General features: G+C 45.7%; 1 protein-coding gene across 1 annotated transcript in view; it reads left to right on the top strand.

Moving 5' to 3' along the window:
• SLC30A9 (solute carrier family 30 member 9) overlaps positions 1 to 17,066 on the top strand; it is a 1,100,681-nt gene that overhangs the window by 179,178 nt on the left and 904,437 nt on the right. Inside the window, exon 6 of the mRNA XM_069631745.1 lies at positions 10,394 to 10,476. Within this exon, the coding sequence (XP_069487846.1) occupies positions 10,394 to 10,476 (83 nt within the window). The remainder of the gene's footprint in view (positions 1 to 10,393; positions 10,477 to 17,066) is intronic.

The raw sequence follows: 17,066 nt of genomic DNA, 5'->3' as shown, positions 1-17,066 counted from the left end.
GAATCCCGGGGATCTTGATCCCTTTGGGGGTTCCCCCCACTCGTCCTCTTCTCGGCACTCCCGGAAGAGGCGTCACTGGTCGCCTTCCCCGTTGGATGATGCCTCCACGAGGAAAGTGGCTTGTCCCACTAAGTCCTCCACTCCTGAGGAATGGGAGGCATTCAGGGAGCAAATGGTGGCGATTTTTCAATCCCAGGGCACAGTTACATCCGCGCCTTTCGAAGAAGCCATCGGCGCCTTTGGGCCATTTGGCCGGAATTTGCCAGTGGAGGTCCCTGGTACTGTGGATCCTCCGAGAAAGGCTTTATCCAAGACTGTGAGGCCTGTTGTGGATGCCATGGCCGCTCTTGTCCCTAGGAAGGAGTTCTGTCATTCTCTGTATGATATTTGAGGATGAGGAGAGGACATATATGGATTTGGAGCCTGTTGAAACACATGAGGCTCCTGACATGGTCTTTTCTGAAGACAGTCAGTTGGAGGAGTTGCCTCAGTCTTTGCATGATGCCAGTGGCCTTGATACATCTCCTGAGGTGGAGTTTGGTAAGCCAGAGCCTGGGGCTCATGCTGAATCAGTGTTAGGGAGAATTCTCTGTTTAGGCTGAATTTCCTAACCTAGTGAGTCCCCCAGCAGCTTTGCTGGATTTTTGGGGTTTATTTTTTTCTCCTGCCAAGAGTGAGACTCTTTTACCTTCACTCTTGGACATGATTTGAGAGTGTTTCTGTGACTTACTATGTGCTTATGGGCTATGGGGTAATTTTTCCCATAGGCTATCATTGGTTTTTGAATGTGTGTTACACAGCACCCTCAGTGCAGTAACACAGGGTTGTCATAGAGACCCCCAAACATAGACTCCACACCCTGGGACTGACTTCTGTCTCCCTGGGTCTGTAAAGTCATCATTGACTTTACTAGTCTTAACTTAGGAACTTAACCAGTACTAACCATCATACTGTGGAAGTGCTGGTAGGGGCAATTAGATTGCCCCTGGGTCCGTTGTCGAGGGGGTACTGCCCCGTCCCCCCCTCGCCGAGTTTCTGGCTGGTGGCAGTGGATACCACGGAAATATTCCACCGGAATATTTCCCAATGGGATTTCCCATTGATTTTAGTGCACCACTTTTTGGTGCAATGTTAAAGATACCGCCGGTTTATTTATTTAATATAAATTCACCGGTTGGGATTTTTTGCCAGAACTCGCCGCCAAAATGGCGTCTAGGTTCATTTAGGTAACCCTGAACCCGAGTCGAGCCTTTGTTCCACTTTTGGCGGGCTTCTGCACAGAAGCCCTCCAAAGTGGTGCCATTCTGTCTGGGTACCCCAGGGGGTGTGGGAGGGGGTTTAGGCACCCTGGACTGAGTTGCCTTGCCAACTCATGTCGCACTCTGGTGTGATTGGCCCAGGTGGTGAGCCACCCCGCTCACCACTTAGCATGTTTGAGTGACAGCTAGGCTGTATGAATGGGGGTTTGCTGCATAAAAGCAGGGTTTTTGGGACTGGTTCTTCAGAAGTCGCCACAGGACCTAAGAAGCCGAAGAGGGAGAAGCCGAGCCGACCTGCCAAGACGACACCACCGGTGGAGCCCTGCGGAACAGTCTCACCACTTTTTCCGACAACAGAGAAGATCTCCCGTCGGAGAGTCTTCTTCCCTTGACTGGTGGGGACAACCAGTTTCTGCCTTCTTTTCCCCGCCCTGAAGCATCTCGTGGCCGCCTTGCCTGTGCCAAGCACCCCGGCAACCGGGATACCACTTTTTACCTCAAACCGCGAAAGAGGGGTAATATCCTTTTAACCTGAAAAAAAAAACTCCACGGCTGGTTTCTTCCCTGGTAGTGCAACGACCTCCAGCTTTCCTCCACGACGAGATCTTCTCCTCCTCTGGACGACGCCGCGACTTGCACCCACTACCAGGAACAACTGCCACAGCTGGAGGATCCTTTCCATTTTAAAAGGTACCGTGTTCCGCCCGGCTTCCCTTGCCACCGATTGTACGGGGTAGATTTAACCCTCGGCTCTCGACCCTGGGTAAGCCTGGGACACCCTAACTAAACTTTTCTTAACTGAGAAAACCCTTTTCTACTCACCTGTAAAAACTTGACATTGTGTGATCTTGGGCATCTTTTCGCCTGGCTTTCCCTAGAGTGGGCCTGGCAACCGAACTTCCTTGCTCCTCAATAGACTGCCTTGCTAAACTTACTGTGAATCTCTGAAAAGTGTTTTACCTTGTGTTTTTCATTATTTCTGCCTTTTCCCTCCCTTTTTAACTAACTTGTTGGAGTGCCATCTAACGTTAAGCGCTCACCTCTGTTTGGAAATAAGTGGTGTTAACTTAGACTTGTCCAACAAATAACTAGGGATGTACATATAAGTAATAGTGACTGTGTTTTGACTTACTTACCTTTTCTGTGCTAGTGTAATTTATGAGTGTCTCTTTTAAATAAATAATTATATACTTTTACACTTAGCTCTGGTCAGTGTTTGCTTGTACTACTGTGCCTCTGTACCTATTATGTATGCTCTGTATACTGCCCAACTCTTCTTGAGGGAAGTCTGACTGCTCAGCCACAGCTACCAGGTAAATCTGGGTGGTACAGACTGCTACCAAGTGGGTTTACTGCCAAACACCTGTAGCCTTAAATCTTTTGCAGTGGTCCCAGAGGGAACTGCACAGGTTTCTGTCTAACAGAGGCGCCTGGTACTGTGGATCCTCCGAGAAAGGCTTTATCCAAGACTGTGAGGCCTGTTGTGGATGCCATGGCCGCTTTTGTCCCTAGGAAGGAGTTCTGTCATTCTCTGTATGATATTTGAGGATGAGGAGAGGACATATATGGATTTGGAGCCTTTTGAAACACATGAGGCTCCTGATATGGTCTTTTCTGAAGACAGTCAGTTGGAGGAGTTGCCTCAGTCGTTGCATGATGCCAGTGGCCTTGACACATCTCCTGAGGTGGAGTTTGGTAAGCCAGAGCCTGGGGCTCATGCTGAATCCTCCTACTGATATCTAGAGCTACTGAGTATCTGGGTGGTCCGGTCCTCCGATTGCTTTCGATCAGGATGACCTGACTGATTTTTTTGGATCAGGGTCCGTCCACTGACCCAGTGTTGCCTTTTCATTTGGCATTGCAAAAAAAGATGGAGGCTACTTGGCAGACCCCAGAGTCTCTTCGGCGGTCAACAAGTCGTTGACTAAAAAATACCACCCATCCGGTAGCGACCCCAGCTACCTAACCACTCACCCCACTATGGCCACCTCGAGGCAGGCGGCATACCCTACCATCCCTCCTGATAGGGACGACAAGCGCTTCGATGGTTGGGCACTCAAGGCATTTTCTGCTGGGAGTATGGCACTGAAGTCGGCAAACTCAACCTGTGCCTTAGCAAGATTTTCACACACACTGTGGAATTGTCTCTCTAGCGGCTGAGCATATTCCAGAGGGGGAAGAAAGGGATGGCTTCCTTGCTCTGGTGCAGGATGGCAATGATGCGAATCCCTTCCGTCTGGATTGGACACAGCTGATAGTGTTAGCTGGTCCATGGCTGCGAGCACCGTGATACGCAGGTTTGTGCGTGGTTGTGGGAGTCTGGTTTTGCTCCGGTTGTCCAAACCTGTCTTCTGAACATGCCCTTTGATGGCTCTCATTTGTTTGGCAGAAAGGCTGACGAGAGCCTTGAGAGGTTGCAGACCTCCAAAGCTGCTGTTAAATCTTTGGGGGCAGCTGTGCATCAACCTCTGCCTTTTCGTCCTAGGGGACAACAGTGGAGGGGGTCTTCCTTTCGTTACTACTCTTTTGTTAGAACGAGAGGAGCCGCTAATCAAAGGGGTCACCGTAAAGGTACCTGTGGTGGACGGGGAACTAGAGGTGTCAAAGCCGCTCAGGCAGCTGCCTCTTTGCCTTCAGGCGCTGCCACAGCCACTCCAAAGCAGCTATGAGGCCATGTTCCATTGTTTGCCGGTTGGGGGCAGACTCTGTAAGCATCTCGAAGAATGGCGAGCTATTACTTTGGATGCGTGGGTTCTGGATACCATAGCCCACGGCTATTACCTTCCCTTCCTAAAGCGGCCTCACAATAATCCGCCGGGAAATCTTTCTTTGAAGCTTCCGAATCCGCTCCTTGTGCAGGAAATCTTGGCCCTGCTGGAGAAAGGCGCTATAGAACTTGTGCCTGTGGCGGAGAGGAACAAGGGATGGTATTCCCCATATTTTTTTGATTCCAAAGAAAGACTGGTGACTGAGACCCATCTTGGACTTGCGTTGGTTGGACAATTCAAGATGGTCACTCTTTCTCAGGTCCTTCAGGCACTTCGACTACAGGATTGGTTGGTGTCTCTGGACCTATAGGATGCTTATTTTCATGTGCCCATCCATCCAAAGCACAGAAAATACCTGAGGTTTGCGGCTGGCAACTCGCGCTTTAGTTTCGGGTCCTACCATTCGGATTGACCTCGGCCTTGAGGGTCTTCACCAAGTTCATGGTGGTGGCAGCGTATCTCAGGAGAGGGGGGGATTCACGTCTACCCTCACTTGGACGACTGGCTGATCTGAGCGCCTTCTCTCGAACAAGCCTTTGATCACCTTAGCCTCACCTGCTGCTCCCTTCACAAGATGGGTTTCTCCCTAAATTATAAGAAGTCGCATATGACACCTTCCCAACCGCTCCAGTACATCGGGGCTGTGTTGGACATGTCCTTGGGGGAAGTGCTCGCCTCCCAAGGTGAGGGCTCATCACATTGTACAGATGGTCAACAAATGTCAATGTGCCGAGAGTCTTCCGGCTTTAGAATTCTTAAGGTTGCTCAGCCTCATGGCATCCTGCATTTTTCTGGTGCCAGAGGCCAGACTGAGGATGAGATCCCTTCAATGGGTTCTCAAGATGCAGTGGTCGCAATTCTCAGGCAACATATCGGATCCCATTCAGATTCCACTCTCGGTCTCGCAGGATCTTCTGTGGTGGGCCAGCGAAGGGAATCTGATGAAGGGGGAGCCATTTTGGCAACCATGGCCGGAGGTGACGGTGGTGACTGACGCGTCCCTCACAGGATGGGGAGCTCATGCCAACGATTTGACTGCCAGCGGTCGTTTGTCTCAGTTGGAGTCCAAATTCCACATCAACCTGTTGGAGCTTAGGGCCATCAGGCTAGCCCTGAAGGCTTTTCTGCCGTCTGTGCGGGGGAAGCGTGTCCTGACCATGACGGACAACACAGCGGCCATGCACTACCTCAACAAAAAGGGGGGGGGACAGGGTCTCTCCCGCTGTGCAGAGAGGCGATGAAGCTCTGGTTCTGGGCCATCCAGCAGGAAATTTCGATCTCGGCTGTTCATCTGGCCGGAGACGAAAACGAGGCAGCGGACACTCTGAGCAGGAAGAGCACGGCCTCTCATGAGTGGGAGCTGGCTCAGGAGGTTCTCCTGGAGATCTTCGCCCTTTGGGGGACCCCACAAGTGGATCTCTTCGCCACCAGTGTCAACCGGAAGTGTGAAAGATTGTGCTTGCGGGAATTTCCTCCAAGAGGAGCCTTAGGAGACGCGTTCGTAGTGGAGTAGTCCTTCCCACTGCTGTATGAGTTTCCTCCAGTCCCCGTCATTCCGCAAGTGCTGCTGAGGTTACGGAGGTTCGGTTCCCGAATGATACTCATTGCTCCGGCATGGGCCAGGAGTGTGTGGTACCTGGACCTTCTCGACATGTTCATCTGCCCTCCACGCAGTCTTCCCTACTGAGACGATCTGCTCTCACGGGAGGGGGGGGGTCAGGTTCTCCATCCAGAGGTCAAGTCTCTCAACCTTCATGCTTGGTTTCTAAAAGGTTGAGGTAGAAGGATTTGGGACCTCCCTGAAGACATGATGGAAGTGTTGCTTTTGGCCAGAAGGCCCGCAACAAAGTCCCTGTACCGTTGCCGTTGGAGAAAGTTCTGCGACTGGTGCAGGGTTAAGAATGTGGATCCTTTTTCATGTGCCATTTCTGTGGTTGTGTTTTTTGCTTTCGCTAGCCCACAAGGGCCTGCAAATGGGTACCATTAAGGGTTACCTGGCGGCGCTGTCCATATTTAAGCGCTTGTCTGAGGAGTGTTCTTATTTTAAGATTCCTTTGATTTCTCAGTTTCTGAAAGGGCTCACTAATGTGTTTCCACCATCACCTTTCCAGGTGCCCGGTTGGGGTTTGAACTTAGTTCTGAAATTCCTAATGGGAGCTCCGTTTGAGCCCTTACATTCTTGTCCTTTGAGACAGTTGACCTTTAAAACTGTATTTTTGGTTGTGGTTACTTCCGCTCGCAGACTGAGTGAGTTGCAGGCACTACCCGCCAAGCCACCTTTCAGTGTTCCATAAGGACAGGGTTGTCCTTGGGGTTCGTCCTTCTCTTCTTCCGAAGGTTGTGTCAGACTTTCATTTGAGCCAGACGGTCATTCTTCCGGCGTTCTATCCTCCTCTGCATCCTGGTAAGGAAGACGAGCAGCCCCATAGGTTGGATCCTAGGAGAGCTTTAAGTTTCTACATCTCACGCATGTCCCGGGTCAGAGTGGATGATCGGCTCTTTGTAGGAGACGCTGGTAGGCGTTTGGGTCAAGCTTTTACTAAGCAGACCTTGTCCAGATGGATTATCTTGACAATCTCTGAATGCTACTGTCTGGCGGGTAAGGACCCTCCGGTAGGCTTACGGGCCCATTCTACTAGGGGTGTGGCTGCCTCCACTGCTCTGCAGAGGGGTGTTCCCATTCGCAACATCTGCGAAGCAGCCACACGGGCCTCTGTCCATACTTTTGTAAAACACTACTCCCTGGATGCTATCCATGGGCAAGATTTGGCCTTTGCCAAGAGGGTCTCTATTCTGCAATTTAATTGGGCATTATGAAATTCTAAATTCTTTTCCCAACTCCATACGTTGGTACTGCTTTGGGAGTCTGTCATAGATGTGGAATACGTCGGAGGACACAATCCCCTCGAAGAACAAGCTACTTTCTTACCTGGTAACTTTCTTTCGATGGGATCTTCCTCCTCCGTATTCCATATTGCACCCTCCCAGCCTGTCCCTCTAAAGAATTTCTTATGCGATTGCAGCTTACGTTTCCGCAAGGCTTTCTGTAGTCATACTGGCAGAAGATTGGTGGTACACGTTCTGGGAAAAACTACAACTGAGGCTACGGGCGTCGTGCGTCCTACTTATAACATCCAGTGACTTCGGCTCGACAGAGGCCCTCGAGGACAGCGTATCGACGTCATCAACGCAGGACGCAGATGCCGAACATTTTTCTGAAGCAACACAGCTGTGGTGATTACACGTCATAGATGTGGAGTACGTCAGAGGAACATCCCATCGAAAGAACGTTACCAGGTAAGAAAGTAACTTGTTCATCTCTAGGTTGTCCGGGGTCAGAGTGGACGACCAGCTTTTTGTGGGATACACTGGACACCGATTGGGCCAGGCTGTTAATAAACAAACCTTGTCCAGGTGGATTATCCTCACTATTACTGAATGTTACAGATTGGCAGGGAAGGACCCTCCAGAGTGGTTTAGAGCTCACTTCGTTCGCGGCGTGGCTACATCAACAGCCCTGCAGCGGGGAGTTCGTATTAAGAATATTTCTGACGCAGCAACGTGGTATACCATACCTTTGTCAAGCATTACTCACTGGATACACTCCATGGTCAGGATATGGCCTTTGGTAAAGCTGTCCTTTATTTTGCCATCTGATTGGGTATTCTAAATGCTTCTGCATCCTCCATTCACTGATACTGCTTTGGGAGTCTGTCAAAGATGTGGAATATGTTGGAGGACACAATACATTTGAAGAACAAGTTACTTACCAACTGGTAACGTTCTTTCGACTGAATGTTCCTCCAACGTATTCCACATCGCCCTCCCAGCCTGCCCCTCTGAAGAATTTCCTGTGCTATTGCAGTTTGCGTTCCCGCAAGGCTATGTGCAGTCAAGCAGTCGTTGTGTACGCATGTTACATGTTATGGAGGAAAAAAGATAAACTGAGGCTACGGATGCCGTGCGTCCTATTTATAACATCCGGTGACGTCACCCTCGACGGAGGCCTTCGAGGGACATCGACCTGCCCCAGGACGCCCTCTGCCAAAATAATTTCCAAAGCAACACAGCTGTGGACATTACATTTCAAAGATGTGGAACACGTTGGAGGAGCATCCAGTAGAACGAACGTTACCAGTTGGTAAGTAACTTGTTCTTTGTTTGCACCCTTGTTATTCAACCTATATTTGGCAGACCTTCTGCCGATTTTTGTGTCCAATCGGGGTTGCTGTGTCAAAATAGGTGATACCGCAATACCTAGCATCCTATATGCAGATGATCTTGTAGTCCTAGACCGGACCATAGCAGGGGTGAAAGCAAAATAAAAAATTCTGGTTGAATATACCAAGAAAAATCAGCTGATAATTAACATGAATAAAATACAAATGATGGTAGTCTCAGGGGGTAAGGTACAAAGGGTTTGATTAGAAACTGAACTAGGCCCTATTAATTATGTTGATTCTTACAAGTACTTACGTGTGGAACTATCAGCGAGAGGCAGTTACCACAACCTTATCGAATCAAAGAAATGCAAAGCTCGTCAACTGACACATTTTTCTAAATCTAAGGCAGGCTTTTCCCTTGCTGGAACTATCCAATTATATTATCAGTGTGTTGTGCCCACTATATTATATGGTCTGGATGCAGTGCCTATACCTGATTTGAGATGGCTTGACGTACTAGAGGGCAACGTTTGGAGGAAAATATTGTCTCTGGCCCAGTCTACACCAATGACTTACCTACGACGCGAATTAGGCGTGACTTCGATAAGAATGCAGTGTATGTTACGTAGTGGGTTGCTATTTATGAAATCGCGGTGTAATCCCAAAAGCCGCTATTAAACATACTTGGCACTGCTAAAAAGGGCATAATAAAAACAAAAACACCCGATTTCTCGGGCCTCAACGTGGACTGTTTTCATGACATCAACTGGGTACCTGATTTTAGTCGTGGTACAGGTTTTCCAAGATTACAAAAATATTTAAGAGGAAGATGGAACACCACGATTGGTTGAATAACTACATTCACCTGGAAAAACTGCATAATTACATCTATATGACAGGTGTCACTCATAAATATCTTAAGGCACAGCACTATTTGCTTAAGTGCCCAAATCCAAAGGTGCGTAGTTTCATGCTACGGCTTGGAACCAACCAACTTCAACTACTTGTGACACCGGGTGCCTTTACAAAAATGCCTAGAGAAACTCGAATTTGTCGCATTTGTAAAGTCATAGATAAACTTGTACCCAATGTGTAAAGCTGGGTTCAAACTATATTTGCACATTGGGACAGTTTGTTTGGGGATTATGATGCCATCAAGTCGTCCCACTTTTGGCATTATTGCCTAAATACGGGTGACTGACGCAGTTCATATTGCATTATTTAACCTATGGTTCCAAATAATTGGCTTACACACAGCATGATAATCTGATTTGATAACTGACTTGATACATTTCATAATTAAATATGTGCCCACCCTTCCCTTTCTCTTGCTCCCCTGTAAGAGCCATGTTGGGGTTGGCCGGAGGAAGGAAAGGAAAATGTTGGATTGACTTCTTGAAAAAGGGATGTTTAAGAATGTTAAAGAATGATAAGAAAGTTATTACACATTCCCTTTTACTTTACTTTTTATTACATTTATACATGTATTCAGATATTCATTTATTCAATTATTTATTCATTTATCCATTTACCCATGTATTTGTTTTACTTTACTTAGCGAATTATCGATTTATTTATTTGTATCTTCAATTCAACATTTTGCCTGTTCCTTCTAACAACCCACCTCCTTCTCCTGGTACTGCTCGCAAGTCTATGCAAAGTATGTGATTCCAAGCAGATCCAAAAGCCTCAGAAGATGTTACCTGTAATAATCTTTCTGATGTGTGTATCTGCTTGGATTCATGTATGCCCACCCTTCCTCCCCTATTTAGGAATAGAAGGTACATATACAAATTATACCCTCAATTTTCCTGTACTCTTAATGCCCATTCATGCATACTCCTATTACCTCATATCACAAACAAAACAATCTGAGGACCTTGACGTGGGCACAGTGCACGTCACTGTAGGGATAATATTACAGACTTGTCCTGTCAACATACCTTTTCCAATTTGGAAAACAAGTCCTGAAATATTCCACACCAAGCACTAGATGTCATCCTATACAAAGCATGTGCATCTAAGAAGATACAAGCATCAGAAAGACGATTACCTGTATATAATATTTGTCATTTATACACAATCAATTGAATCACTGTTGAATGTTTTATGACATCAAATTGCTAAAGTCTAACTCTTTTTAAATATGTTTGCAAATTACTGCATATAAACTGGAAAGGTACTAATGATTGTTTATTAACAGAGCTTTGGAAGTTTGGGGAAGTCCAGAGGCTATTTTGAGGGAGCGGAAGTTACGCAAGGAAGAAGAAATGGTATATAAGGAGAGTAAGTTCATCCTAGTAACATTTAAGTCGGCTTTGTAAATTACTTGTTTATGCTGTCCCTCAATGAATAATGCTGTGTGTTTTATTTTTTATTTTTTCATTTATTTTTTTTTATTTGTTTATAATTCATAGAAATTAATTTTTACAAACGGTTGAGGACAGCAGCAACCCCAAGTGAGATGCGCCTCGAGCTTTCATGTTGTTGTGTCAGATTCCTGTAAGAACGGGATTACCTCTTTCAGCTCAGTATAGTGTATAAAAGATGTAGGTATGGGCTCACACGGACATAGGTGTCCGAGCGGGGAATAGATACCGAAGGAAGCTTGATCTTCCTTATCAACATTGTTGTGGGGGAGTGGAGTCTTCGGGAATTGTACTCCCGCTCGTAGTTTGTGAACTGGAACTGATCATTTCAAAGGCAGATTCCAGGATTTTGACAGTCGCGATTTTTTATTTTTATCTATTTTTTTTTTTTTTTAACTATTTTGATTTGGGTTGATGAGATGACCCGTTTTCTTTTTTTTCGGTCTGAAATGGAGAAAAATCAAATATATGTAGGTAAATGCCATGTTGAATGTGAAGCTATGATATTTATGTAAGAAGTGGTGGTGTTGCGTTTCTGCAGCTGCCGTGCTATACCATGTTGAATCTGGGACATTTGCTGATCTTTAGAGTCCTATAACCATGTCATAGAGTGTCTGTACCTGGGCCCTTTGGATGAACTTGTGGTGTTTTTAGATCCAGTATGTACATCAGGGCAAAACCAGACTATTTGGATCTGGCAACCCTGTTGGTTTTTATCTGGACTATGCGTAGGCAATGTTGGGGAGATTTCTTTTTTTATGCCAAATCTCCTCCATCTGTGAGACCCCTAGCACTTTTTTCTGGACTCCTGGATTTTCTTGTCAGTTCTCCTGAGTGAGGGGCAGCCTTTTTCCCCACTCACTTTTTCTTTTGCTCGGACTATGGGAACTCCTGTCCATTGTTTTTGTACTTTATATTATGGAGTCATGCTTTCCTCCATCTTTTCTAAGGCATCTGTAATTTGCTTTTGCAGTACACAGCACCTTATGTGCAGTGTTGCCGGGAGCCCTTTGGGCGTCCCTCATTTTGTTCTTTATTTTCCTTGTAAGAACACATGTGCCCAAGGATAGGGGGGGATACTTTTTATCCTTAACTTTTCTTTTGTGAGATCAGCACACCTCACCTTATGTGGGGTGCTGAGGGGTTACACTGTATCCCCTTTCTCATTTCTTCTGTAACCTTTCTGTTACAGTCATGAGCATCCCTGAATGGCTGGTGGCAGTGGACGTGTTATACCTACTTTTGTGCAATATTTACTACCAGGCTGTACTGACAGCCGCGGTAATGCACACAAGGATCGCCACTGACCCAAAATGGTTCTGGATTCTTTTTTTTTTTGCCATTTCTTGGTTTCTTGACCTTTCTTGGTCCTTCCTCTGCCGTGCTGGGTTAGGGAGGTCCTGGTTTGACCTTTGTCTTCAGTGGGCATCCTTTGTGAAGCCTGCTAAGGCTCCAGTGTGTCTGTGTGAACAGGAGGCCGGAGGTTCCTGAAACTCTGCTGGTCTTTGTCTTCTAGCATGCGTGCCTGGAACCCGTTCAAAATGGTAGGATGGCTGTCCTAGAAGGACAGCCACCCCCAAAGTTTGAATGTGGCATGAATGTTGATTGGCTGGGTTCCTGGATAAAAGGTCCGGATCCTCAGGCTGAGAGAGTCGTCCACTGGAACTAAATCCAAAGAGGATAAAGAGGGAAAACATCTGCAGCTAATTCCAGTGACCGCAGAAGCCTGCCGATTGGCCTCTGCTGTGCTGATGCCTTCTTCCATGAGACAGAGATCTGAAGAGGACTCCTCCTTCGCTTCGGCTGGTGGGAACAATCTGCCTTGAGAAGACCTGTATTTTGCGCCATCCCACGACCTGCAACCTTTCTGGGCAGTAAACTGCCAATACCCTGGGACCTGCGACCATCGTGCAGTGCATAGTCTTCCCAAGAACGAATCCTCCTGCAACTTTGGTGGACTCCTTCCGGACCTCCAGAAGCAAGGATCCACTCCTTGAAGTCCCCACAACAGACTGCTGGACTAAGAAAGCGAGGAGAATCGACCAGGCAGTGACTGTTCTTCATCTGGTGTCTTGAAAAGTGTACCAAAACCACAGAGCTGCGAGAAGCCACAAAGAATCCTTTGCTGCAAGCCTTTCCTTTTGACTGCTACTGTGAAATCCCTCCCAGTGTCCCTTTTGTCATAAGACCAAGAATTCGGTGACCGGGTCCTTCAACTGCTGCATCATGAGGGTGTCCACCTGCATCATCTTTATTGCTGATGTACTGTGAGACTGCAGGTAATATTTAACTAGTCGTTATGCCACTCCTTTGTTGCTGGTGTGCTGATTCAAGGGTTTGGGTGTTTACCAATACATGTACGCCTATGCCGAACGCTTATCCTTTTGTAACTTTGACTTTTATACAGCTGTGCCTTATCTGCTTTACCCTGCAATCTGACTTTGAATAACTCATACTATGGGTTAATATGTGTTAATTCCCTCATTCTGGACACGCTTCTACCCTCTTCTGACTCTCAGCTTCCTTCTCTGCTTGTCTCCCTTGTTTACACTTCTAATTGCACTGTGTTTTTGCACCCACTGCTAGCTTCTGATTCTGGTTGCTATTCATTATCAAATTATGCATTTAACTAAGTTTCAATTCTGGCTGTGTTTTTATGCAGTTAACTTGGTTTCAATTCTGGCTGTGTTTTTATGCAGTTAACTTGGTTTCAATTCTGGCTGTGTTTTTATGCAAACTTGCTGTGCCTTTTGCGCAGCCCCCCCTGCTTTTACGCCTGTGATGTCTGTTTGCCTGCCTGTTGTACTATGCTCCCCCCTGCTGTATGCTTGTGATGTCTGTTTGTCTGCCTCTTGTTCTTCGATTCCCCCTCCTGCCTGCCTCCTCTTCTCTTTCACCACACTTGCGTTACTTCAGCCTTCTCTTTCTCTCCCTATCTTTTTCCCTCTACCCCTTACTATATTCTTTGCACTTACTCTATCCGAAATGTCATCAGACCTAGTATGATAGTAGCTTGTTTTCCTCCCCCTCCCTCCTTCTTTCCCCCCCTCCTTCTTTCCCTCCCCCTCCCGCACTACCTGAAATGTTGTCGGGCCTAGTACGATAGTTGCTTGTTTTGTTACTTGCCTCCTCTTGTTACTATCGCCCCGCACCTCTTGTTCAACTCTCCGGCTCTACCAGAAATGTTGCCAGGCCTAGTACGATAGTAATTTCACATTCTTAATGTATCAAGGCCTTGTAAGAATGTCACTGTATTTTTCCCTTGTTCCCTCCCTTGCCTTGAAGCGCTTTGAAACACATTGTGTATAAGCACTTTACAATTAAACTATCAATACCAATAGTAGTGGACTGCTGAAGTCGTAAGGCCTCTGAAAAGTACTACAAGTCTTAAAGTGCTTACCTGCTATTGTTGTTGCTGTTCATTCATTTGACTTTTCTAACAGAAGATTATGATATAATGTAACAGGTATCCAGTTATTGTATTGAATAGAAAACAGAAAATTACATTAATACCGAAACCATAACGAAAAAGTATTGCTTAAAATAAAAAGGAAACCATATATATTATACAGCCACTGTAGTGGCTGTGTAGTTATGGTTAAGTTGCTGTTTCCATAGGAAGAACACTTTTTGGGCAGCTTATAACTTCGCTGTCCCTAGACGAATCATCACCAAACTTTGCAAAAAAAGTATATGGGCCACTGTGAATTATCTTTGCAAAGTTTGGTGATGTTTGGTCCAGGGCGGGTAAAGTTATAGGGGGGATCTCAAACCGTCTTTTTTTTCCCCATAGACTGAATGGGGTAAAACTTTGCGCACGCCTAAAGCCCAAACCGCTGGACGGAGTTTCACCAAATTTGCGGCAGGAGCTTGGTCCCGAAAGCGTGCTTTGGTAAATTTTGTGCCAATCCGTCCAGTAGTTTTCTTTCAAACGACCAAAAAGTATGTCTAAAAAAATTAGTGATATCTATGTCTGCTCCGCGGTCCCACTTCCCTGTTTGCTCTGCAGACAAGATAACGATTGGCTAATCCGTAGTGTCATGTCCGCGGACATGTGACATGTTCACTGATTGGATGTTGAACAGCGTGAAGTGCGTCAGATTGTTTCGCTGCGCCCGCCATCTTTCATTTGTGTTTTGGTGTACGCAGACATCGCCGCTAACACATATAAAACAACACAACTTTGCACTTGTTAAACTTATGAAATACTGTCTCGGAAGGTGAGGGTTAATGAGGCTGGGATGGGATGTGGCAGCAGGAAGTCAAAAAGTGGTGTTTTCTTGTCACCAAAGTTATACGGTAAATTGGAAGTTGCTGCTCAATATAGTGTCCGTTAAGTACAGGCAAAGTATTACTGTGTCTGTGTTGCAATGCATTTAAAATAATATTGCAGTCAGACTGGCGTCCTAGAGTTTGAAATCTCAGGTAGCCACCTGCACTGTTTGATGGAAACGGTGCGTCTGCAAGTGTATAGGAGTACCAATTCTCATGAATACATTAAGACATTGTTGCAAAGTCAGAATGTATTTGCATTCTGAGTGAAGGTCACTTGCTTTACTATTTTGGTTGCGAGCTCACTAGGCCCACGCATATGACTGAACTCATAAGGGTCAATTGTTTTTTTACCTTGAGCGAAAGGGAGAATTCGGTAAGAATGTAGGCAGTGAAAGTTTGCAAAAAATACCATTTGATAAGGTTATGTATTCAAAGTGTTTATAAGCCTCATGTAATATCAGTTCAAGAAGATTCTTTGGTGAAGGTACATTGCTGTCTGGGTTTCAGGAAGACGATGGAGTCGGTGAATATCGTGTAAGTTTACTTTTGATGACTTTACACCGGAACGAGATTACATTTTTTATTACCAGAACATTAATTTTGGCAATGTAACTGAAGTACTATCTTTCTGTGTAGTTGTAATTTTTTTTTTTGTAGTTATGGAGAGTGTAGAATCTCGGCATTTGTAGGCTATCACTAGATTCACCCATGTTCAACGCTAATATTTCTTTAAATGTCATGTACGACCACATCGATTAGTGCATCAATTTCCACGTTCTTGTTGTCTTTTTTGAAATTGTTTGCTAAAGGTTGGGCATTGATACGTATTTTCTGTTATGTTTTCCGAACAGCTATATCCTGTCTTACTGTGATTGCCATGGATTCCAGATGCCAAGTGATGGATTTTTTGTCCGCCAGATGCACGTACTCGTGACCGGCCGCCTAACCGTCACTGTTTTGTGGGACAATCGCGCAGGACCCATTTGTCCGTGACCATTAGGAGTAACATAACATCTTTTATGGTGGTGTAGGCTGAAGGTCATGCCGACGTCTTGGAATATCGCTGTGCGACTGAAGCGGTTGCTTTATTGAAAACAAATACTTTGTGTATCGGAAAAGAACGTGTGCCTCACGATTAACATTTTCGATGACGACCGAAGAAACAAAGTTACTATTTGAAAATGGGAATAGTACGATGGTCTCAGACAGTTTATTGTCAAATAAAAGTAATTTACAAATTCTAAAATGTTAATGTTTTGATTTAAAAACCAGTTTATTATTTCAAAATGTGACGTGCTACGTTGTACGTCGCTGCGTGTTCGTTTTCAGGGTCGGCGTCACGGCACGTAGGTGCTTATGGGCGCATTTGGCTACGCTGGAGAGGAACGTCTTCCAAAAAAGGTGTAGATTTTCATTAAGGTTGCTTATGTGACGAGATGTGGGAGTGTTTTCGTACTGAACATGTGTCATAATGTAGTTAAAAAACATAGCGGAATATGTTTACTGACTGAGGGGTAGGCTGTAGTCATGGGGAGTGGCCAGAATGTCGGGATCATGGTATAAGGTCATGAGCCGCACAATGTGGCTACTGGCCATGACCAGAAGGGAGAAAAGATAGGATTCCAGTGGCCATGTATGTCCCCCTGGGTCTGGCTTTGTGGTAAAGTTGTTCGCCATTACGATACATTTGAAAGGCAAGAAAAAAGTGCTTGTGCTAATATGTGAACAGGGTTTCCTTTTTGATTTTTGCAGGCTGCCATGGAAAGCGAAGAGGGGCCCTGTATGGAACAACCGCCTTTCCTTTCTATGGTGGCCATCTTGGAAAAGGATTTTACTTCCTAATCCGGGACGCCACAGGCGTCCCTGATTAGGATGAAAAATCCTCTTTTTTAGTAGCACGGGTTACTGCTTTGGAAATCTAGATTAATGGCATTCGTTCCCCATTTTAGGGGTTAAGGGGGGGGGTAATGATCCAGAGATCGCGTTATGCATTCTTGCTTCGATTGGGCTCATAACTTGGCCTGCTGGCCCTTTTATTCACTGTTCCAGTCCCTGGAACAGAGGACAAACGCTACAATATTCCGATTAGCATAACACAAACTGCAAATGGAAATGTTGGAAAATCTTATTGCACCTATGTAGTTTACTGAGAAATACAAAGGAGATGGAGTCTAAGCAATTTTTTATTTTTTTTATTTTATTTTTTTACTTTATATTTTTAAACTGGGAAAG

Source organism: Ambystoma mexicanum, chromosome 6q (genome assembly GCF_040938575.1).
Source record: "Ambystoma mexicanum isolate Mex_15411 chromosome 6q, UKY_AmexF1_1, whole genome shotgun sequence".
Lineage (NCBI taxonomy): Eukaryota > Metazoa > Chordata > Amphibia > Caudata > Ambystomatidae > Ambystoma > Ambystoma mexicanum.
The sequence above is the reverse complement of the archived record's forward strand: the minus strand, read 5'-3'. Positions and strand labels throughout refer to the sequence as shown.